General features: G+C 37.0%; 1 protein-coding gene across 1 annotated transcript in view; it reads right to left on the bottom strand.

Annotated features, from left to right (window-relative positions):
* mcamb (melanoma cell adhesion molecule b) overlaps positions 1-24897 on the bottom strand; it is a 31858-nt gene continuing 6961 nt past the window's right edge. Inside the window, exons 2-15 of the mRNA XM_056263377.1 lie at positions 8263-8381; positions 7526-7775; positions 7337-7407; positions 7177-7264; positions 6868-7047; positions 6500-6633; positions 5809-5941; positions 5585-5697; positions 4615-4759; positions 4243-4358; positions 3887-4043; positions 2657-2698; positions 1489-1615; positions 1-1158 (exon numbers count right to left, since the gene is read on the bottom strand). Coding sequence (XP_056119352.1) covers positions 1044-1158; positions 1489-1615; positions 2657-2698; positions 3887-4043; positions 4243-4358; positions 4615-4759; positions 5585-5697; positions 5809-5941; positions 6500-6633; positions 6868-7047; positions 7177-7264; positions 7337-7407; positions 7526-7775; positions 8263-8381 — 1790 coding nt within the window. The 3' untranslated portion in view covers positions 1-1043. The remainder of the gene's footprint in view (positions 1159-1488; positions 1616-2656; positions 2699-3886; positions 4044-4242; positions 4359-4614; positions 4760-5584; positions 5698-5808; positions 5942-6499; positions 6634-6867; positions 7048-7176; positions 7265-7336; positions 7408-7525; positions 7776-8262; positions 8382-24897) is intronic.

Consider the following 24897-nt stretch of genomic DNA (forward strand, 5'->3'; position numbering starts at 1 on the left):
TTGGTTATGTATTTCTTTTAATATTTACATTCAGTGCAAGATGAGGACAGCAGGTCACTGCAGTAAAAAAATAATGGCAAAATACAGCTGAACTCTACAGGGAACTTCCATTTCTCTCAGGACATAGGGACATTTTTAGCTCAAACTTTGGCATGAATGTAACTCACTCAGCTCTCACAGTGAACATAAGGAACTTAATTTGATATAGCTAATAATAATAATTAAAAAAAAACATAGGCATGACATGGACCCAACATTTTGCTTACATATTTAGAAAAAGGTCAAACATGTCAGAGACTTTCCCTGACAAATGTATCTGTCCAGAAATTGCCCTCAAGCTTCATCATTGGGCATTTTTTCAGCGCTGATCCAGAAGAATGTTTACAGTAGTGAAGACGGATCTTAGTGTTTCAGTGCATGGACTATGATGTGGCAGAGGTGAGAGCAGGTTCAAAACACATTGACGGCACATAGCAAAAAACTATTCTTCGGCACTTGTCAAATGCCCCTAAACAATGGGACTTGCATTATCAAAAAGATATTCAGGCACAATCTTTCAAATGTTGTTTCAGGCATTTTAAATAGCTAAATATATACAGTATTTCATATATATATATATATATATATGTACAATTTGGAAATACGGGAGCGTGCTCGTTCATGATGAACTTGGTGCTCTTTTGGATCGGCTTGCTGTATATTGAATCAGATTAGCAGGTCAAATACAAAACATGGGCAGAAAAAAGTAGAATTGAATAGGAATTCAAGTAGAGGGGAAAATGTGGACATGTTGTGATGTCTTTGCGCCTCCATGTTGGGATTGACCCTGAGACGGAGCGCTGTAGGACAGAGGCCGCTAGCGTCTCTCCACTTGTCCATGTAGTTTTCAGTCTTTGACTCTAATTAAAAAAGGAAAGATCATCAGGTTTTCGTGGCACGTTGTGTGTCAGCCTTATAAATCTTGGGTCTTGTTTAAGATTGGATTTGAGTTCAGTGGGCTGTAAAAGAGCTAGTAATGTGAATCTTTGCTCAGAAGCAATGACCTATTCGGTAGGTGACTTTTTGTCTCCGTTGACTCCCTGTAGAAGCACCGCCTCTTCAGATTTACCGCTCTTCATCTCCATCACAATATCATCCTTGCTGGCCTTTTCCTTCGTGCTGGGGAAAGAAAAGCAACAGATGAGGTATTCATGTTTTCTGTCATGATGGTATTGGCAAAAATGTACATCTCTCCAGACACATTTAATGTGGACTAAACATTGGATACTAGGACATTAAGGCGACTACTTTTAGACTATTTAGCTTTAAGGTTTTTAAGTTACATTTTTTTATTGCATATATTTGATTTCAGCTTAAAGCAATTTTAATAATAGTTTAAGTTAATAACAACACTGATTTTAAAGGTACAGTGTGTAATTTCTGCAGCATCAAACGAACCTACAAATTCAAACATATTTCTTATAAATTGCTTTTAATCAAAGCACATACAAATCCTGCTTTCCCGAGCGTCCGCAGGGCAGCCTTCCTTTCTTGTAGAGGAAGTAGAGCACACTGCCCAGTATGGCTATGAGGAGCAGGCAGATGATGATGACTGCGATGGCTACTCCACTGCCACCTGAGGGTCAGAGGGGAATGAGAGTCAGTACCTTGTCAGTACCTAAGACGCAAATGGATTGAGTTACCACATAGGCAGTATATTAATACATCAGTTTTATTATAATTAGACCATGGGTGCTGTCCTGGACCCTTAGATGAAGTTACTGGTATAACATGTACATTTTAGTGTCTTGTCTCTGCTCTCCTTGTTAAGGGTAGACCAGTGGGGTTTAAACTGTGGTCTAGGGAGCTCAGGGGTTGCCAATGGTCTTAGTTTTTGGGTAGAAAAAAGTTGTATTTAAAAAAAATATATATATATATAATATATATTACAATACTTTTTATTACAAATAATATATTTATCTTACTAAAGCCCAATTTCCCTAATATTGTTTGCAATATTATATTATTTCATTTTAATAAAATAAACATATTAATAATAAAACAATAATATATATATATATATATATATATATATATATATATATATAATAGAATTTTCCAAATATTTCAATTAATTTCTTTAGGATTTATTACAATTAAAAATAAAAGTATATTATTTAAAAATGATGTGTAAAAATGTAATATATTGGACATTTTCCAAATAATATCTTAATTACATTTTAAAATGAATAATATTTTAATAGTCAATCATTTAATTTTGGTCCACATTGGCCTACATGAAAATATACAGCTACTTGTATATTTTGACAGACACATTATTGCTATTAACCTCTTGTGTTGCATCTGGTTAGAACATGATGCTAGAAGCAACCGCTGACATTAAGACAGGCTCATTTTGCTCTAATAGCTGTTTATTTTCTTGACTACAGGCATAAACAGTCTCAGAGATAAGGGCTCTGAGGACCGCCATAAGGAACGCAAATGTCAGCTGATATCCCAAAGTGAGAGTAGCTGCTTCGCCTCATTTGCCCTGATGCCAAACGCTCATGTGTGTTCTGTTACAGTCTAAATACGGTGACTCGCTGCATTCATGGAAGTAGATGTAGAATTTACAAGTATCTCAAAGTTTTTTCGAGTGAAAGCTTCAGAAACATACCTTTAGGGCTGATGGCTTGGGTTGTCGTTGTCACACGTGCAACTACAAAAGTAAGATGGTATGAATAAGGTTGTATTTGTTAGCATAATTTAACTCAACCTAAAATGTACAATACTTAAATAAATTGTATACTTTTTTTTCTGTGCAATACATGTTTTTTTTTTTGTCTTGATTTGTTCATTTATAAACTAATCAATTTTATATAGGCTACAAATACATTCTGAACGTTAAAACCAATATGAACTAACAATTTTAATAGCAAATTAAAGTTAAATTCACATAAATTAAAATATAATTTATGTAATGATCAAGAGTGCAAAACACTTCATAATTAAGGTTGTATAGTTAATGCAATAGCTAACATGAACTAACAATGAACAAAATTCTTTTCTTTTTTTAAAGAAATTAATCATTTTATTCAGCGAGGACACATTCAATTGTTCAAAAGTCACATTAAAGACATGACGATGTTACAAAAGTTTTCTACTTCAAATAAAAGTAGAGGGGGGGGGGAGAATTTATCATGGTTTCATCAAAAAAAAAAAAAAGTGACACTGAAGACTGGAGTAATGATGCTGAAAATTCAGCTTTTATTACATTTTAAAATATGCACATTAGAAGTATTAGAAATAGAAATATTTTATTTTAAATGTACCGACACTTAAGGGTGTTTCCAGTTTGGAAACAGTTGAAATGACTAAACAAGTGTATGTTGTGTGATTGTGAACGAATAATTTGTAGAGATCTGCCAGAAGAAGCAGTCATGATGAACGGCCGATTTGTACGGAGGCATCTGATGACCAAACTACATTGGGATTCGTGAACGAAAAAAAATCAAGTCCAGAGCGGTTTGTGTTCAGATTGCGTGTTTTTAGCGAACCATACCATAAGATGAAATAGAACCGTACTCAGATCACCTCCCGAGATGGTCTCGGTTCGGTTCGCTTTAAAGGGGTCTGAGATTGTTTGGAGAGTTCACATATGGGCCAAAAATCACTGCGCTCAGACCCCTGAAAGGGATCAAGTGTGAAAACACCCATAATTAGACATATTTTTTTAACATTTCAATTCTGTAAAAAGAATATTGTTTGTCCATGATACCAACTGCATGAACTAGAGTTAATATGTGACAAAGATGAATCTAGTTTTTTCAAATGTGGTAACAGTATTCATAAACAGAATATACATTTTAAGTAGAGGAAATCATAAAGTCCGAAAACAAAAACTCACTTGCATCAATGCTGAGAGAACCGGTGTCTGTCCCGATCTCATTGTCGGCTCTGCAGTTGGCTGTGAGTGCAGACGTGGCCTTCACAGAGATCATGCTGAGAACACCAGTGTCTGTACTCTGGGTCTCCACATTCAGCACAGGGACAGGCTTGCCAGTCTATATATATATATTGTCAAGGTAATATCCATTTTAAAGAATCTATGAAACTGATTAAGCATGTTTTCACTCACAAATGCACAATAAAATTACAATGAAGCTTTCAAGGAAACTACCCTTAAATTCAGATGAGTTACTAGCAAAAGATGTTTGGAATTGTCCCTGATTGGTCAGAAACAGAGTGATGATGTAAGGATACCCATCGGTCAGAGAGTGTCCAGGTGATATTGGGGATTGGGTAGCCTTCTGCATGGCAGGTCAGGTTAACAGGACGGTCCGCATTATTGGTCGAACCCACTGCTATCTTAGGCTTTCCTAAAGCAGGTTTTAGACATTTTTAGTCATGAAAGCAAACATTTTTGGTTTTTGTTTGTTCTTCTGTAACATTGATGATGTTTTTATACTGAGCTAATGAAATTTTCTAACCCCAACCCCTGAAAGAAATGTTCCTGAATTTGTAGACTTTCATTAAGACATAGTATGTGTATTAATCCAAAGTAATCCATTACTATCCTTGTATGTGCATATGGTTACGGTTTGTAAGCAGAACCTGAGCCACACACAAACCCACCTCGCACACTGATTTGCACAGACTTCTGTTCTCGTAGCTCACGCAGGGAAGGGACCATCACTTCACACGTATACATCCCAGCGGTGTCATAGGAGGCATTGTGTAACTCCAAAACATGCCCCTCTACCACTTCTGACCAGCCATCCTGCATTGAAATACACCGTCAAATAGATCTGTTTACAAACTTGAGCATTTCAAGAGCACTGTTTGTATTCATGCTGGATATTATTTATGTTGTAGTTTTGATCTTGTGTCTTGGTCTTGAGATCTTTGGAAAACACATAAACGTGGTCTTGGTTTATATTTGAGTCGTATTATTAAAGTCTGGGTTTTAAAACTCTTGATTTGGGTCTAGGTGTAATGATCTTAGTGGTCTACACTTTTAAAAGTTTGGGGTCAGTAATTATTTGTCAAAAAAATAAATTATTACTTTTATTCAAGGATGCATTAATTTGTTTAAAAGTGACAGTCTAAATTAAAAGTGACAGTAAATTATTTTATATTGTTACAAAATAATTATATTTAAAATAAATGCTGTTCTTTTGAGCTGTTCTTATTTATTCATCAAAAAAACATGAAAAAAAATGTATCACGGTTTCTTCAAAAACATTAAGCAGCACAAATGTGTTTTTAACAATGATAAAGGAATGTTTCTTGAGCAAAGAAATCAGCATATTAGAATGATTTCTGAAGGATCATGTTAACATACGAAGACTGGAGAAACGTCTTTGCCGTAAATGACATTTAAAAACATTAAAATAGAAAACGTTTTTTTAAATTGTAATAGTATTTCACAATATTACTATTTTTGATCAAATAAATGTAGCCTTGGAGAGTTATTTAAACAAAAACAAAATCAAACAAATCTTACTGACTCCAAATGTTTGAACGGTAGTGTATTTCCAGCATCCTAAAATAGATAAATGAGATCATTTATGTGATTGTTTTTTAGTCCATCTTATTGTTGTACCTTAATCCATGTTGTGTATGTGGGTAAAGAAGACAGGGCATTGCAGGTTAAGGTGAGATCTTGCATCTGGTCCAGAACTGTCTCCTCTGGTGTCACCACAATATGATCCAGATCTAAAAAAAAAAAAGAAGAAAAAAAAGTGTGTTCTCACCATGGAGAGAAAAGCCGACATAATCTCACCAAAATCTGCCAATACCAGGAACTGCTGAGGAACGTGCTCTTACAGTGTACTGTGATATTGATGGAGCCCTCAGCGTCATTGCCTGTGTCAAGGTCTAATGACAAGCACTCATACGTCCCGCTGTCTGATCGCGTGATGTTTTCCAGAATCCGTATTCCATTCTCTTCACCCAACATCTGAAAATAATTAAAACAGCGATGTACTCCAGAACTGCAGGTGATGAAATGTATATTTTCACATGGTTGAGAGATTTCAGAACAGTTGACATTTAAGGTCATTTGTATGGCGCTTTTCACAGAAAATGCATGTTTCAACATTTCAATCAGGTATTCTGTTATCAGCCCGAGATTGTCAAAGTTATGTCCATATCAAATATGTCCAGCTAACAAAAATATGTTCTGGGAACGTTTTGCTAACGTTCCCATTAAATTATGAAAACATTTCTGAATGTTCTCTGTCTGAACACTTATAAAATCCTTTTTTGAACAAGTAGTAACATTTAAAACCGTTAGACGAACGTCCAACTAAAACATTTTAGAAACAAGTCCAATAAACAATGCATAAATAACGTTTTGAGAACATTATTAAAGACCAGATAACTTTGAACGATCATTCTATTAAAGTCATTTGAAGAATATAACCCTAAGAGAGCCTTGCTAGAATGTTAGCTGAAGTTCGTACACGTCATGTTAGGCAGACATAACATGTATGATTACATCTTGAATAAATATTACCTCTTCATGTTTGAAAGTGAAACTTAAAATGGGCTGAGGTTTTCCATTTCCCTCACAATGGATCTCCACGGTGTCGCCTTCTTTTATAAGCCTGTCGGGTGGATTTATGGACAGTGTTACCTCTGTTGTAGGGTCTGAAATGATTAAGTGAAATAGTAAGACACTGTGCATTGTGCTTGGTAGATTCAATAGATGGCAGCACAGAGCACTGTCCACAAATAAATGATAATTCTGCTGTAAATCCACAGGAGAAAGAAAGTAATACAGGTTTGGAATGACATGAGAATGAGTAAATGATGATGACTATTTCATTTTTTGTGAGAACTAGCTCTTTAAAGTTATTATAGGCTGAAAAGATGTTGACTTACAAAAAACTTGGATTTCGATTGGTTTGGACTCTGCCATTTTTGATGCACCAGGGACAAAGTATTGGACCTCACAGTAAAAAATGGCATCTTCATCTTCCCTTTTCACCTTCATGAAAAGTTGACTCTCAACTGCGACCAGGCCACTGGTTTTGACTGTCACTGACTCCTTGATCTCTATCTCTAAAGGGGATGCATATGGGTTTTGTCATTGCAAAACATTCATCTTGTCATTTGCTTGTCAACATGTCATTTGCAATATAAAATCACATTTTGTATTGTAGAATGTTGACTGAATGACCCTGTATTTACCACCATTTGAGGGTTGGAGAGGGAATCTGTCCTTGTACCATGTGATGTTGGGTCTAGGATACCCGTTGTCAACTTTACATTTTGCAACCTGAGTAAAAATACCATAATTATGTAAAGTTAATGAAAATGTTCAAAAGCAAGTGGTTGTGTTGAGCTCTACCTTTGATGGCTCCTCTTCAGTAACAGAAATCCCTGTGTGTGTAAGTTCAATCACAGGCAGAGATGGCGAGTCTAAAAGAGAGAGCGGTTTAGTGTTAGGATAAAGGTGAAACAGGTCAAGCAGCATTATGATGGTGATCCCTCAGCCTGGCCAGGCTCTTCTACAAGGGACAAGCCTGTTTTGTCTTACTGAATACTTGGAGACGAGTGTGTCCTTCACCACTGTCCTTCAACACATTGTGCACCATGCAGATGAACTCCCTCTGGTCACTCAGTTCCACCGTGTCAATGGTCAGAACGGCGCTTCCGGCAGCATTCTGAGCGTCATGAGAGTGACTGACTTGGATCCTCCCGGCATAATCACTGCCCTCTTCGATGATCTCAGTCTGATTATCATAGTAGTAGATTCTTATCCTGCTTTGGTCCTTGCCTGGCAATTTCTGTACAAAGTCAAAAATAGTGATGTTCAGATTTCCAAATGTATTGTATGTCTATGGATTTGTTTGTATATTCTATTGAGGTTATTTGGGTGAATCTTGGGTGAAAAATTATATATTGTACAAATTGCAAAAAAAAAAGAAAAGAAAAAAAAAGGCAATTTTTACAATATATACATTTTCACCCTAAAATCAAAAGATACGCAGAAATATAATATCTCATTCTCAATGAAAAAGATCATTCTCAATTTACATTTTTGGAAATATTCTTCATTATTTTTTATTTTTTTATTGTAAATATTTCATACTTTTATAAAAAAAAATGTAAACAACAATATAAGTGTACATTGCATGAGTAATTGTACTGAGTTACTGCATTACAGTAACAAGAATAAGATACTTCAGCAAAGATCAGTATTATTTTCAGATTTTTGGGGGGATAATTGTAAAACAAAAGTTATTGTAAAATGTGAATATGCCTGTTTCTCACCGTAAACCAGACTATCATCATTGCTGGTTCCTTCAGAATGTACACACAGGGGATCTTGACTTGGTCTTTTAAATATACATCCACCCTGTCTTCCGTGCTCACATCCACTGCGCCCCATGCTAATAAAAAAAACATCAAAACACACAGATTTGTCAATAGGCCTAAACTTTGTACTGTCAAAGAAAAGTCGAATCCACAAAATAATTTTGTGATCCCTATTCCCTAAGCCCCTTCAGAATATCATTTGAATGTGACTCCTAAACAGGAAATGGGGCATGGGGAAGACCACTTCTGATTGGACCACGCCACCCATGTTCCCATGTCAAATGTGGGAGCAAAGCAGTTGAGGGAGAAGATATTATGAGTGGAATTTACTGAGCCCACCCATGTCCAGATTAATGTGTAGCATTCCCGCATGTCACGCCTCAGGAGGAAGAAAGACTCGATTTATCTAGAGAATAAGTGACCTACTGTTTGCCAGAAATTAGCTGTTCTCTCCCTTAAAGCATCTTAAAGCTTTCTGAATCATGAGGAGGCTGAAACTATTCATCCTCAAAAACATGATCACTACAAGACAAAAAAAAAAACATCTACTATTCTGGCCTGCTGCTTGTTTGTTCTGTGAGGAAAATGGTTTGCAAACTAACTTCACAGTGAAGGTGCATAATCTAGACTTGCATTTCCAATTGATTTTTGCGAATGTTCTTCGGTAACCTTTCAAATATATTGTAAATGGCCTTTCTGGCCTCTATGTGGACCTGTGGGCACTACAAGGGGATAATTGAGTATGACGGATGCTTTCACATTACAGAAATCTGATTAGTTTCTCCCAACAAAGGCATTTCCTGTGCATTAGCACAAGGCCAACGATCTTTGTTGTGGATATCAAACATTTACCTTGTTCATGGAGTACAAAAGGGAGGACCAAGGTATCTATAATGCCATGTTTCTGAAGTTTCTGAAGACTAATGTGATGATGAAACAAATGCTCTCATTTTTCAAACAAACTGAATTAAATCCTTCATATTTTGCTATTTATATTGGTGGTGCTGGTGGTTTAGATAGCATGCTAACGTTGTGCTGTCTTTTGAGTGTCTCACACCAGCATGCATGCTGTTTTGCACATTGCAATATTATGTGCATTACCATAAACGTTTGAGGTCAGTAAGATTTATAAAGTATGACAGTAGACATTTATAAAGTTACAAAAAATATATATTTCAAATAAATGCTGTTCTTTTGAACGTTCTATTCATCATCATGAAAAGAGACAGATTTCACAAAAATATGAAGCAGTTTTCAAAATTGTATTCAGCATTGATAAATAATATGAAATGTTTCTTGAGCAGCAAATCAGCATATTAGAATTATTTCTGAAGGATCATGTGACACAAGACTGGAGTAATAATGTTGAAAATTCAGCTTTGCTGTCTTAGGTATATTTGTAGGGGTGTAATACACGTATTCGTTTGTACAAGGCTTTCGGTTCGGTACGCAATGCGCATTACAAACCGAACGATTCGTTGGACAATTTTTCCTGCCGACCAAAAACCACCACAACGTTGCGCAACATCAAATAGCAAACGTAATGAAAGCGGAACGAAACTCATTATTTTGTGCTTCACGGACCGTTTATCAGTTTGGACCGATGCAGCGCGAGCCGATCTTGACTGTTTCTACAGCGCGGAGAGATCCAGTAAACAAAGCATTTGAATTCGCCACTGAAGTAATAACAAAGCTGCGAGATCTGAGAAGCATTCAAATGTCTCCGTTATTAACGGATCAAACAGCGCTGACGTGGAAACCAGGAGAAACATTGTTCCATGAATGAACTAGGCCGTAAGTCCACCGATCAGCAACATTCACCATGGATTTAATGTATTAACACTAACTGTAACCATGGAGGTTTGGCAGAAATTAGTAAAAATGCTTTCAAGTATATCACACATCTTTTTCCAGCACTTAAAAAGTCAAATATTATGTTTTTACAAATATTACACATTATTGCTCATCCTTCAAAGATTACCCCCATTTATAAAACTAAAAGTTTCAAGATGTAGGAAAACTCACATTTATTTAAAAATAATTTTTCTTTTAATAAATAGGAAATTTCTCTGGCATTTCTTTCTTTTTGCTGTATCGAAAAGGTACCGAACCGTGACACCACTGTATATTGAACCGAACCGTGAATTTTGAGAACGTTACACTGTGAACCTAATTTGTATATATATATTTCACAATATTAGTTTTAACTGTATTTTTCATCAAATAAAATGTAGCCTTGGTGAGTATAAGAGACTTCTTTCAAAAACATTCTTTCAGAGTCAAATTCTTTTAAATCCAAGATCTGCTAAGAATCATTACAATGTAAATCTGTAATAATCATCTATAAGCATAAACACCCAGAATTGGGCGTCATAATGACTAGCATTTCCCTTGATACAACCTTACAGATTACAGATATAAAATGAAACATAAGAAAGAATAATAGTGTACTCCAATATCTTGCCCAGCTAAAAACGATCTCCAGACAAATGAGTCTGCCAAGATGCCACGGCAGCAACCATGCAGAACAGAACATAACAAGCTTCAATTATAGTTAAGAGATTTAGACACACTTAGCAGTTTGACTGATTAAACATGCCACTCTTTTTAGGCATAGAAAATCTCTCAGACAAAAAAGTATGACCAAAAAAGGAAGAGAGACATGATAATGTGCCCGTGAGCCACTGTTGACAGCCTGGTGTCTCCACAGTCTGGAGTGCAGATAACCGTTACTGATGGGTTGTTTGGTGTCATCAGTCGAGTCAATATTAATATAAGTTCTCCTTTGTTCTTTTGTCATATACTGTTTGCCCAGTATTGGTGCTCTACCAGTTCTGGGCAAACAGTATGACAAAAGAACAATGAAGCAGAAGTTTCAAACAAAAGACTTTGAGCAGGAAGACACAACTAAAGGTTTCCCAGCAAAGCTGTGAGACATGTAGTCCCAGATGATCCCAATATTAAGCAGCTGTTCTGCCTCTTTACCTTTACACAAGTTGACAACAAAAATAGCACATCCTGTGACTGTTGGAAGAGAAATAGAGGCAGTCTCAGAGTAAAGAATGAATTTTTCCTCAGACAATGGAAATCACCCCATGAAATCCTGAATGAACAACTACCGACAGGGAGTCACAGATACAAAATCAGCATAATAACATACATGTACATTTACATGTAGATACACTATACACAACAAGGAAGTCTCTATTTTTAATAGGGATATCTTGGTACTATACGAGTTATTGACTGATATTATTATTTTTTTAAATCAGTCAATATTGTATATTTAATTGTGTGTACATTTCTTTTATTGTCCATTCAGCCTTTGCCATCATCTAATGCTCACATAAGGTAAATCATTAAAAACCCTAATAATTTAATTACACCGATAAAAGTAATCTTTAGCAAATTTGCCTAAATTCCCTTTCTAAGTTCACAGAAATAATGTAAAATTTCAATATCGTACATACTACGCTATTACGCATCTTCTGAAAAAGGCAAAAAAGGAGGCGATAAAAGCATTGCTTATGCACGTTGTAGGAAAAAAACACGATTTTCTCAGCTCTTTGTTCCCCCTCAGTTGGCAATTTGTTCAACAAAATACCTCAAAAAGAGAAGGCAAAAGGAGCTCGTAATAAAACAAGAATCAACACTGACTTGGCTTTTTGGAAATGGTGAAAACTGATGGTCGTAAAAGCGACATGGAGATGACTTCATTACTTTGTTTATCAGGTGAGCAAGGTATTTTATTTTAACAGATACATCGCAATATGTAGCTCTCTAACAGAGTTCATTGTGAAGCATTATCTATTGTGAAGGGTCATTTCATATGTTTGTTGTAGTATTGTGCTGAAATTTATTTTCAAGTACCATGTCTATTAAAGTGTATAGCTACAGTAACCTCTTCAGCTAGTCAGCCTGATATCCTTTCCATCTAAACCGGATATTCTAAAGCTTAGTAGTAAATGTTTTATGAGCAGTAGATATAACCATATTCATCGGCACAGTCACGGTCGCAGAGCCAAAACACAAACAAAACCACAAAATACATGCAGTTTTGTTTTTTAACCGCTATAGGGCCCAAACTCACATAGTGTACCTTTAAGATTTCTTTAATTCATTTGTGTATCTGGTCATGTAACAAGAATATCAGAAAAAAATCCATACAATATGAATGTCTTTGTGCATGATACTCCAGTGCTAATTGGGATCTTTGAACCTTTGTGACAATTCAACAGTCCAGCATGTATGAGAAGCACACTATATACAGTGAATCATGCCATATTCTATTCTGAGCTGCTCATAATGAGCTTAAAGAAACGCCAGACAGCCTTTGAGGCCAGGGTGATTTCATCCCAAACATTTAATTATTAACACAGAAAATCCTCCATGGATGGGAGTTTGACTCCATTCTCCAGATTCCATGATTCAGGAATGATCAATGCAACCCTCTGCTTCAGTACAGCCATATACAGTAGGATCCTATAAATAGTCATTGTTAATGGATAAAGCACCTGTTTTTAAATTGTCTTTAAACTGGATTTCAGATGTATGTTGTGCTCCTTTTATTCTTGAGCATACAAAAACTCCTACAGCTGCATGGTGAAGCGAAGCGCTGGAGCCACTATATCAATCACCGCATGCTTTATTTATAGGACGTTCCACAGACTTACAGCATAAACAAACACCGACGGCCTACAGCAGCTCTGCAGTATAAGCTACCACTTCCTCTGGTGAATTTCGTTTTCTTCACAAATTACGCAGATGTTTGTTTAATACCTAATGCTACACAAGTTGTTTTATTAGGGTTGTTTATTTGGCCCTGTAGATTATCTTGTGCTAGTTGAGAACCTGCTGCCAAGGGAGATGACTTGTGTTATGGGACAACAGACAGGAGAATGACTGTGCTTGGCGACAGCAAACCTGCTTAATAGAGGATATTTCCTTGTGCATCACTTCATGAGGCAAATACAAGGGTTAGTTGACATGTCCTATCACATCTAACTATAACAGTACCATATCAGGTGTGTTTGGCACTATGAAAAGGTCTCCTATCATGCCAGCGAGGTCGCATGCAATGGACCAAAGACAGACATTCTTTACTAAAATTACAACACTTTAAAGTAGGCTGATGCAATTATACCAACACAGTCTCATGAAAGTGCGTATCTATACCACGAATGTTATTTCTCGTGTCATTTATACGCCGAAACTGGTTTTTGCGTGCATATGCTATGCACTGAAAACCCTTGGGTAGGATTAGGGGGGTGGGGGGGTGGTAGATGCGTGCGTATTACAGGCCATAAAGTGCGTATCATATGCACGCGAAAACTGCGTAGCATATGCACGCAAAAAACAGTTTTGGCGTATAAATGGCACGAGAAATAACATTCGTGGTATAGGTACGCACTTTCATGAGATCGGGCTGATTATACACAAAAAAAGCCTTTTTTTTCAATATTTACGCATTTAAAATAATAGTCAAATTTCATCAAATTGAATAATTCTTACATATTATTCATATTATGAATTAAGAATTTTAAATGAGTAAAAAAAAACTAGAGCTTAAAAAACATTTTGTGTAAATCTTAATGGAACAAGGGAATGGACCATTTAGTTTATGTGATACGTATTCATAAAAATAATATATATATATATATATATTAAGATTTGTACAAAATGTTTTATTAAGCTCTAGTTTCTTTTACTCATTTACAATTAATTCAAAATATGTAAGGATTATTCAATTTAATTTGTTGGAATTTTACTATATATTGAAATTTGTAAATCTTGAAAAAAGGCTTACAATTTTTTTTTTTTTGAGTATAGCGATATATTACACTGATTAGCAACCACAATTAAAAAAATCTGTATTTATGTTGATGATTTAATAAACATTTCACATTTAAGTAGGGCCAAATTCTGTTTTCTGTTTAAATTATTATTAATGCTTAATATAACAAAATAACAAAGAAGAGCTGTGCAACATTTTTACTTTCATATTTTTTTATTAATTAAAATGTTGTTATTATTATTATTTAGTTAAATATATTACCTTAAATGCACTATTGCTTAAAGGAGCTGTATGTAAGATTGTGGCCAAAACTGGTACTGCAATCACTGTCAAATTACTGTAGAGAGGTGTATCCCCTCCCCCTCCCCCCTGACTCAAGGTTGCCAGATAGGCTGCAGGATCCAGCAGGAACGTGACGAGCTGCAGCTGTGGTAACTACAGCAGACCTGGCAACCCGGATGCCGCAACACTACTGACTTTGTGATTGGTAGATGGGTGGAGGGTGGAGCATCAGACCAAAACACAACATGACAACATCAACATCAGTTGAGGGCTGCAACTGCACTTTTTAAATGACAATATCCTGGCCAGACTACTGTTGTCAGTGATATAAGTATTTGAAATGTACATGATTTCTTAATGTCTAGTGATATATCAGGGCCATTTTATGATTAATTGAAATAAATGTCTTACATACAGCTCCTTTAACTTTTCGATCTATTAACAACAACACAGTGGCAAGTTTTTAAAAAAAAACTGATAATATAAGCCAAAAAAAACCCACCCACTTTTAGCATACCATTTTCAATGTTAAATCATTTGAGATGCACAAATTCCAATTCTCTGAATGGGACGCAGTCATTGTTAATGTAAATTCATATGGTTCCATCATTCGGCTAACCTAGCAAAGGTGAGCTTTTCTTTAGGACAAGGCATAAAAGCAATCTAGCAACCTTTTATAATGAGCATGAATGTTGGTGTATATATAGACCTCTGCATGCTGTCAGTCAAACATCAGAGTAAAGAGACAGGTGTGCTCTGAAGAAGAGAACTTCCTATTAAAGCACAAACGGCAGGCACTTCTATGCTTCCCAGCTAATTATTGCCTTGACCTGAGGTTCAGAGTTTCTTTTTAAAAGGCTTTAATGGGTTTAGAGTGAAGTTCCTTTACTTCAGCCTGGGCCGCTGAATGACATGGACAGAGTGTTGGAAAGCCTTAAGAAGAACAGCCTGAGCCAAATGCGATACAAAGCTTATCGCAAGATCTTTAAAGCAGTTTTATGGTGAGATTAAAGTAATGAGAACATAATCACTATTTATAAGCCCAAAATCTTGAGCTGGTGTGACCTTGGAAAAGCATACCGTACTATAACCGTTGTCTGAGTGTTTTATTATTACTCTCAAGTGGAGAAGATAACACACACAAAAGCAGCTGTTAAACTCCATCTCACACTCCCAGAGTGTCACACACACACACCAGCAACCCACAACATGAAACGTCAGCCTGTCGTCCCCCGCAACAACCTTCAAGATTTATATAAGATATTATAAAGGGTGCACTTAAAAATGTTAGTCTTGATTGGTTTACAAAAAGCATCTGTCTGAGCTCACAAACACACAAAAACTCAACAATCATAACAAATGGACTTCGTCTCTGGAGTGTATTAGCAATGATCTCTGGACTTTTCCCCAAGCATCCTCCCATGAACCTCCACTTCCCCTCCGTCCTTTTTTCCCACGTCTCAGACGAATCATGCTCACTGCATGCTTGGGGAAAGCAAAAATAGCTGCTGATTTCTGGGGTATGGGAACAAGCAGCAGGACATGCTTTTTTATTTATGCTGCATTGATTGTGATGACTTGCCCTGAGAAGAATGGGATATGCGATGGAGATCTCTCATTGGTTGAGCAGATCTAAGCTCTAAAGATAGCCGGTATCCCGACGTGATGGAGCACTAGAGAGCGGCCCATTCCTTTTTTGGTGTATTGGAAACTGGCACGATGTTGAGTTCTGCTTCACAAGCCTCCAAGCGTGCCAAAAGAGCTGCATTTACCTTGTGACACAACACAAGTATGCGGGATAGAAAATAAAATAGATAAAAAATAAATGTTTGTTAGATTAAACATCTTTTAATCTCCATGGAATGTTGTGATGACAGAAAAAGTGGAAGTCTCATATTTTGAAGGCCAGAATTATCTAAACAGTAGAGCTCAGAGAGGACTGGACTGTCCGGGAGAAAACTTACAAAACTTAGATCCTAGTTTGGTGCTTTGAAACAGAAATAGACAACAAATGTACTCTTCTACATATTTTTTTGTCAAAACTATAAAAAAAATAAAAAAATGTGTGACAATATTAATTAGGTGTATTTAGAATAGATGCTATGATGTCGTACATCGTACAAAAAATTGCTTCAGTCGCCATCATTTCCACCACGTAATGCTGACATAATTTGAGATGTGGTGGGACTTTTTTATTACTTTTAGAAAAAAAATTACTTCCTGCTAATGGACACATTAAATAAACTAGTGAGTGTGAAAAGTGTTTTAAGAAAGTTTATTTTCTAAAAGTTTACAGGGCCAAAAGTGCCCATAGTTGAAGAAATGGCCAAATGCTTTCAAAAATATTTTTGTATGTCCCAAGTGTGATCTATTGGACCCACATTTGTTTAAACACAGAAACCTCAGTTTACTATTGGAGACTGGAAAGTCAAGTATTGGTGGCCTACTGTAATGCAGCAATGCAATATTATAAGAATAACTATGAGCTCTTGCCAAGCCATTCTCAATAGAAAAGCATAATGCCAAATTGGTAGTTTGTCCCTTTGCAAAGCTCTCAAATTGGAGGTGATCATGACATCATTCTCTGGATCAGATTCTCTCATCAGAAATGATTACATTTCAAGTTTTTCACATTTACATTTGAGTCTTCATGCCAAGCGATTCATTGATTCAAACAGCACATTCCTGATGGCTCAAGACTGTGAGCTGTTGTGTCTGCCTGAGGAGGAGACAGTCATGCAGGCGGTAAAAGGCTTCTTAGATGTTTGTGATCAGCAGAGATTGGTGTTTCCGGAAACACCATAAATTATTAAGTTGCATAAATGAAGGATGAGAAGAATCCGCTTTTCCTTGTCAACATCAGCTCCCTGAGGAACATCTATCCCTTTTCACTAGCTAATAGCTGAAGGCCTACAAAGCCTCAGCCAGTGGCTGTTTACAATCTGCTTCACTTCATGGATGCAAATGGATCCCCTGCAAGACTGTAAAGGGGCTACAAGAAGATGGAAGGAAGTCCACAATCACAAACAGACTTATATGTAGTTTTTGAACTGAAAATCAAGACGTTTTTATCTTAAAAAGTGCACATTGTATGAACAGAACATTTGCAGCGTATTTAATATTATGATGGTAAGAAAATCTTTCTTAAAGCTACAGTATCAATTAAAACAATGGCCTTAAGCTACTGACACCATAAAACCAAATTTACAGTACTGCCACAAAAAGACTAAGACATTTCATCTGCTTTGATCTAACAAATGGGGTAACATGAGCAGGGGTGAGACCACACAATGGCCAGAGTGGCATTTGCCCAGCCAGAAAGATGGCTGCCGTGTAATATTGCGTTGCTGAATAAAAGTATTAATTTATTTTAGAACTTTTTAACAGTATATAAAACTCGCAGAGGTTACAATGAATTGAAATAAGTTGCAGGACCTAAGCCAGCTGTGAATTTCAGAAAACACGTTAATGGTTTTGGTTTACAGCAAAAAGGCGGGAAGGTGCTAGTGGATAAGGATTTTATATGTTGTGTCAAGAACCATCTAGAGGGATTTGTGGTGGTATGTATCGCTGGGGAAAACTTTCACTTATGGCAAAGGTCCAGAACGAAGGACCAGGGACACAAGACTTTATAAGGGGGAGCAGTGAAACGGTGAGGGAAGTTTCTGAGGAATGTCTGGCATCTCTGGCCATATGATGGCTGGGATAAGATGACTATTATGGAGCACCCTCTGTCCCGCAAGCCAGACGCACCACAATTCACGCTCTGTCATCAGCCACTAACCCCACAAGTGTCCGTTTCACTTGCAAGTGGGAAAGGAGGCACCATTCTACAGAAATTAGGCACGCCAGCACCAAATCAGGATATATGCAGGATCCACAATGACAAAACTATTTCTCAGGTCATGAATCCTGAGCTGAGAACACGGAGGGGTCTGTATGACAGAGGTTACAAGGTTGGGAGCCTAATAAATTACTCTACTGTGCCTGTAAAAAGCCCATGAAATGACTTGATGAATGCAGTTTTCTATCCTCTGTGTTGACGTATTTACAATGAAACAGAACATTTCAGGATATATAAAAGAGTTCATCCCTTAGAAAAAGATAATAGGCTGTTTGGTTAACATGATTTGCTATGTGTTAATGCTAGTCAGTGGCAGATATTGGGAGGAGGGACATCATTCTAAAGAGCATTTCTTTTGTCAAAAATCTATGTAGTACAGGATGAGTCATTCATATTTTTGGTCCATTTTCCTGGAAGAGAAAGACTCACAATTTTAAATGCATATCAGCAAAAAAAAAACTAAATTCAATCAACTTGTAGGTTAATGGCTATAGATTGACAGATGTGACTCTGGATGACTATATCAGACTGAAAAATCTTGCTGTTTTTCCGCCATATACTGATATGATCATCATAACAGCAAACCACAGCATATCAAGCAACACTTTTGACATATATTTTGCCTGCTTTCAAAGAAAGACAGGGGTCTGTTTTCTAAAATCAGATCACATGGCCGAGCTCTTTAACTTAGCTTTTCATATCAGCATTATGAAGGTGTTTGAGCCTGAAATCCTCCTCAGCTGTCCTACTCCACATCTCACTAATGTGTTTATCTAAAAGACTTCTGTATAATCAAATAAAAACTGATTTCAAAAGAATTTCTGTCTTAAGGTGATTTCAGAGCTGCTCTGGCCATTCAAGCTAAAATGTGTTAAACACTTTCTCCTACCCCAGTTTAAGGTGAAAAACAGATAAGTAAGCCATTCATCGTCTGATTTCCCAGAAAAGTGTATACACTGTGGCTCTAAACCATTGCTCTGTTTGTTTGAGCGATCTGACAGCGGTCAACGTAAGGCCCAACCAATGATATGTGTTGGTTCTTAGATTAAGAAACTGCTTTGAACACAATGGCACAGACATGGCATGGCATGTATTATTTCAGTGAATATAATAATCATGACTTAAATGTGGGTTTCAAACACAGAGGGTCCTATCATACACTTGGCGCAATGCGGCACCAGTCGAGACACGTGTTTTTTGCTAGTTTCAGCCCGACGCAGTTTTCATTTTCACGTCCTGCGCCACGTTGTTTATATAGCAATAGCCTTGTTGGCGCGTTGAGGAAACTGATTTTGAGGCAACTGAAAAAGACTGCGCCATTGACCAACAAAAACCTGGTCTAAAGTCAATGGTGCAATATTTTTTGGGTTATTTAAAGAGCGCGTTAGTAATGTGCGCATATAGGCTAGTCCACAACGCGCGTACACTTTGCTTATTACACACACAGGGACGCGCAGGCAGCAGCACACAAACATGCCAAATATTTGAAAATAAAAAAGATTACAATGTAAAAGATTAATATTGTGTACATAAAGATATGGTGGAATGACTGGAATCTGGCTTGTCCCGTAGATGGTCTGCTTGCACGCTTTAACCTTGTGCACGAGCAGATCCGTTTGCTCTCTGGAGAAGCGTTCGGTCTTTCCGCTTGCAAATTCTGCCATGTAAATAGCAATCCACCATGGTGTGAGTGCAACTGGCTTTCAAAGGGAATGAGAGATGAGACTCTGATTGGTTTATTGCACGTTATGCCAACAACACACCCATTACTCATTAAGAGAATAGGGACAACCCTTTTAGACCATTTTTATAGTCGTTCAATTAGCAAAAGTGGATTCGGACACGCCCTAAGTGCACTTGCGCCATGCGCTTTAGACCATGCGCTTAGGTCGTTAATATAAGGCCCCAAACGTCAAACATCACGTGACAGGAAAAACTTGCTGCATGCTTTACCTCTTTTCTCCAGGCCTTAAAGGGGTCATATAATGGTACATGCACTTTTACAAGTTGATTGTACTGAAATGTGTGTTGGCAGTGCCTGTACACAAACATCATATAATGATAAAAATCCATCCAGTGGTTTTGTTTTAATCTCCTTATATGTTTTCCCCTGCCTCAAATCGAGCCGTTCGTTTTTGTGACGTCAATAAAACGGACGCCCCTCCCACGATTGTTGATTGACGGGAGCGTTTCAACACAGACCCGCCCTCGCACATGAGGTAGCTGTCAATCATAGTCTGCGCGGCGCGGACCGGACCGGCGCGGTCATTGTTGATGTGCCGGAGCACTGTCTATGAGCAGAATGGCGTCTAAGCGATTGTGGTGTTCTGTTCTTGGGTGTAATAACGAACACAGTCATTTTAATGTTCCTGAATCCGAACCGCTGAAGACGCAGTGGCTGAGTTTTGTTTTCGAAGGGAATATTCCACACGAGCAACGTCAATGCTTTTGCGCGAATCATTTCACACACCAGACTGCTTTATAAACGAGGGTCAGTATAAAGCTGGATTTGCTAAGAAGCTTTGCTAAAAAGGATCGGTACCAGATATTCGTGTTCCTGCTGAACCTCCAGAAGAACGGAAGTGAGTGAAACGTTTTATTAAACTTTATATTAATATATTAATCTTTGCAAATCGCTAGCTGCACGCTTCACAATGAATGCGTGTAAGGTTTACACTCAGGGTACATTACGGCATGTTTTCTATGTATGACGTTCTCAATATAATTCATAATTCCACGTTTATACTGAACAACGCGTTATGGTTATTGTGTTATTGAGTTACAAACGGTGTACACAGAACAGAGGGGCGGAGTGAGCGCAGCTCATGATCATTTAAAGGCATATGCACTGAAACGGCGTGCTGAAAACAGAGCTGTTTTTGACCAGGTAAAATAAGTGTTTTCTTACAATACTAATGAGAATTTTTAATTAAAGTATATTACAAACTTTTAATTTAGACCCTAAAGAATCATATTAGCTTGTACAAAAATGGCATTATATGACCCCTTTAACATAGATCAGAAAAAAGATGTGTTGCATGGCATTATCAGACTCTTTATTTACTGCATGTTATGGAATTTATTGCATTTTACTTGCTTAATTTGCAGCCCTAAAATGGGCAGGAAAAAGGGGTAGGGTTATATTGTCTAATATAAAATATAAAAATTCAAAATGTAATAAATGCTAAATGTATACATAAAAAAATGCACATATTGAATCGGCAGCAAGAATAAAAATAAAGCCCAAAAAGTTAATTCAACTGAAAAAATAACAAGGGGGGGGGGAGGAAGGAAGGAATTAGTTTCAGACACAAAGGCTGTTCCACCTAGGTTTCTTATACTGCCTCCTCAGAGATGACATTTTAGCATGTTGCCCATATCCTTTGTGATGAGAAGAAGGCAATCCTAAAATACATTGTGTGGAGGATTTTTTTTAATTAATCATAACTAACATTTATTTTCCTTGCAGGATTAACATTTATATGCTTTGAAAACTAAAAATCCCCGACACTTGGGCCAAAGTTAGTGTGTCTGAGAATTAAAAGAGGAAACAAAACTAGTCTGTCTAAATATAACCTCATAGCCTAACAACAAGCTAAGGTATCAATGAATCCAAATTTGCTTAAAGGCCTACTTAGTAACAGATTTTTACTTAGTTACAGAGAATCTTAAACCCTATTTGTACTGGATTAGTTTAACATGGAGAGGTGGGCTAATTATTACCAGAGCTGTAAATATGTACATAAACATTCCGTCATTTTCTGATTATAAGAAGTTTTCTGCGTTTTTTTTTTTCAAGTATGGAGGCACTTGAAACAGCATTCAGACGGTGGGACAAGTCAGTGGCAAAAAAAGCACTTGTCAGAGGCACGAAACTTGGTTTTAGGTAGGCTAAGTGCCTATTACCAACACAATCCAATCAGAATTTAATTAATAAATCGATCGATCGGACCAAACTGCACACACAGATATGTTTGTTTATTTGTTTATTTATTTTTTATTCAAGTCAATACAGTCAGAACTGTTGTGTTTGTTGCGCACGTGATATCAGGAAGCAACGTAATACTCACATGAGACAGGGAGGTGACAGCGGTGCGTAAATCGAGTTACCCCTCCCACTTCTGCTAGGTTTACTGAGATTTCTTATCCTGTGCGAATTGGCCTTTAATATTACAGAGGCCCTGTGCTGAAATTACATCACTACATGTACCCTTGTAAAACAAATCCTGTAGGAATAGGGCTTTACTGTTAGCTTAGCAACATTCATAAATCAATTGCAAATCCATTTCAAGTAGGCATAGTCTCTCACGTCACGCGGTGCGCTAGTTGTGTGGTGCACAGTAGAGCATTCCAGTTTATTCACTTATTAGGTTTCTTAAGACAGCTCTCTAGGTGTTGAAAGGGAGCTTTAATTACAGATTCATTGCCATGTGATTATTAGTAATTAAATATACAGTTGTGTGTGTTTCACATTTTAAGAGCTATTGAAAGACAATACCTCCATTCAGAGGACAATCACCCTCTGGCCATCCACATCCACAACTCATAATTTCCATTCCGATCTCCAGCACAAGATGATCCAGAGCTCTATTTTAAGAACACATAATTGCTCAAAAGTTTCAGAAGACCACAAAAATGAGGCCAATCCCAATGCCAGTTTACTTAACTGCCGCCATGCAGCCTTCATATTGAGCATTAAACCAAGGCTGTTAAAATCTGTCTCTAAGCTCACAGTGATTCTCAGTTGCACATGAGACAGCAAATTTAACAGAACATGATTTACAAACATAAAAATAGTTTGGCCTCGGGATTTGCATGCTGACAAACTGATGTTCTCCAAAACTGCACTGCGGTTCTGTTTAAAATCATTCGGCCGTGCCATGAAAATATTTTGATTTCTTAAGTATACATTTTAAAATATTACTTGCCAACAAAATATTCTGAATGAACTCCAAACAAACTCAAGACTGATGTACAACTACAATGACGTATCATGCCCTGCAGCCTCTACGCCACCCAAAGTGTCAAACCACCGATCTAAATGGCATGAAATTTTTAACTTCATCCCACATCTGCAAACATTATTAATGTAAAGGGATCCATTTATACAACTTAGATCCATTTGAAATGACAAACCACTGCAGACACATGAACTGTGACCTATTCATTGTCAAGTCTAGCAAACAGAACAGCTGTAAACTCATTTTTCCCATATCACAGAAGCATTCAGATTCTTTTATAAATCTAGACAAATATAGTCCAACATGATTTGTTCTTATTGAGTTAAAGTAGCCAGGAGATGCAGAATGTTAGAAGCAGTTAGACTGTGGCACATGGCCAGAGCTGAGCAGAGTGCAGTTCCTCTGAGGCCTCGACGCAGCCTCCAGACCTCCAGAACAAGAGCCGCATTCAGGCCTACTGCGTTCCCAGCGGGCAGGACTGTGGGCCCAACCGACTTTTGCAAATTGAAGAGTTCTGTCTTCAGACCACAATACTGTTTCCTCTAACCATTATGCATCTCATGTCCCCAAAGTACAGCAAATGTTCTGGAGAATGAATTAAACTGGGCATCATTTTTGGACTAAATCCGGACAGGAAGTGACGTTATTCTCTCAGGAATAGTTTTTTCATCATTTGCTGACCCATGTCTTTCAAAACCCGTATGAATTTCTGTCTTCTTGCGATTGTCCAGTCTGCTCTTTTCCATACAATAAAAAAAGTGAATGGTAATCACGGATGTCAAGGATTATTTTCAGTGAATAACTACTCACTCAAATCTATTTTATAGCTTCAGAAGACTTGGAATATCGTACAATATATAATGGTATGATGCTTTTTGACTTTTTTTGGAGCTTAACAGGCCGCAATCACCATCCACTCGAATGAAAGAGAGCAGCTCGGACATTCTGCTAAACTTCTCATTTTCCACAGATGAAAGTAAATCATATGAGTTCAATTTAAATATGCAGGAACTATCGCGTTAAGAAAGACTTGCAGATGGAACCTGTTGTCTCTTAAACCCTTGAATCTTTCAACTTGACTTAAACTTTTCTAGGATTTAAAAAACCCTCAAAATTTGTTCTTTGTTTTTAAGTAGACAGTTAGCGTGGTCAGGTTCAGAAACGGAAGTGACAGTTCTTCCATCTGTCTTCAGTCATGTTATCAATAATGCAAAGTTAGAGTGTGTTGAACAAAGACTGAGAGAATTTATTGTCTATACATTCATTATTCGTTCATCATGCACTGGAATTCAAATTATGAACAGGGTTGACAAATCATTTATAAAAGAAAAGCATAAAATAATGCATTTATATAAACTACTGTATACACTACCGCTTTCAACTCTTTTCAACAATGATAATCATAATAAATGTTACTTCAGCAAATCAGCATAAGTGATTAATGAAGGATCACTGAATGAAATATATTAAAATAGAAAAAATTGTTCTACAGATCTCAAATGCAAACAGAGGTTTAGACAAACTGGCCAGCAGGGCTCTTTTTCCAGCCCACATGTGGCCTGTTCCATCAGGAAATATTTTAGTGCTGCCACAAAGTTACCACTTGTCAGAAATGAATGCTATATTTCTACATCTAACGCAACAATCTTAGGTTTCTTTGTTTTATTACAATGCTGTTCTCAAGATGTGAGAAATAATAGTCCACTAAT

The sequence above is a fragment of the Rhinichthys klamathensis genome, unplaced genomic scaffold, assembly GCF_029890125.1.
Source record: "Rhinichthys klamathensis goyatoka isolate OS25496 unplaced genomic scaffold, OSU_Roscu_1.1 h1tg000206l_1, whole genome shotgun sequence".
Lineage (NCBI taxonomy): Eukaryota > Metazoa > Chordata > Actinopteri > Cypriniformes > Leuciscidae > Rhinichthys > Rhinichthys klamathensis.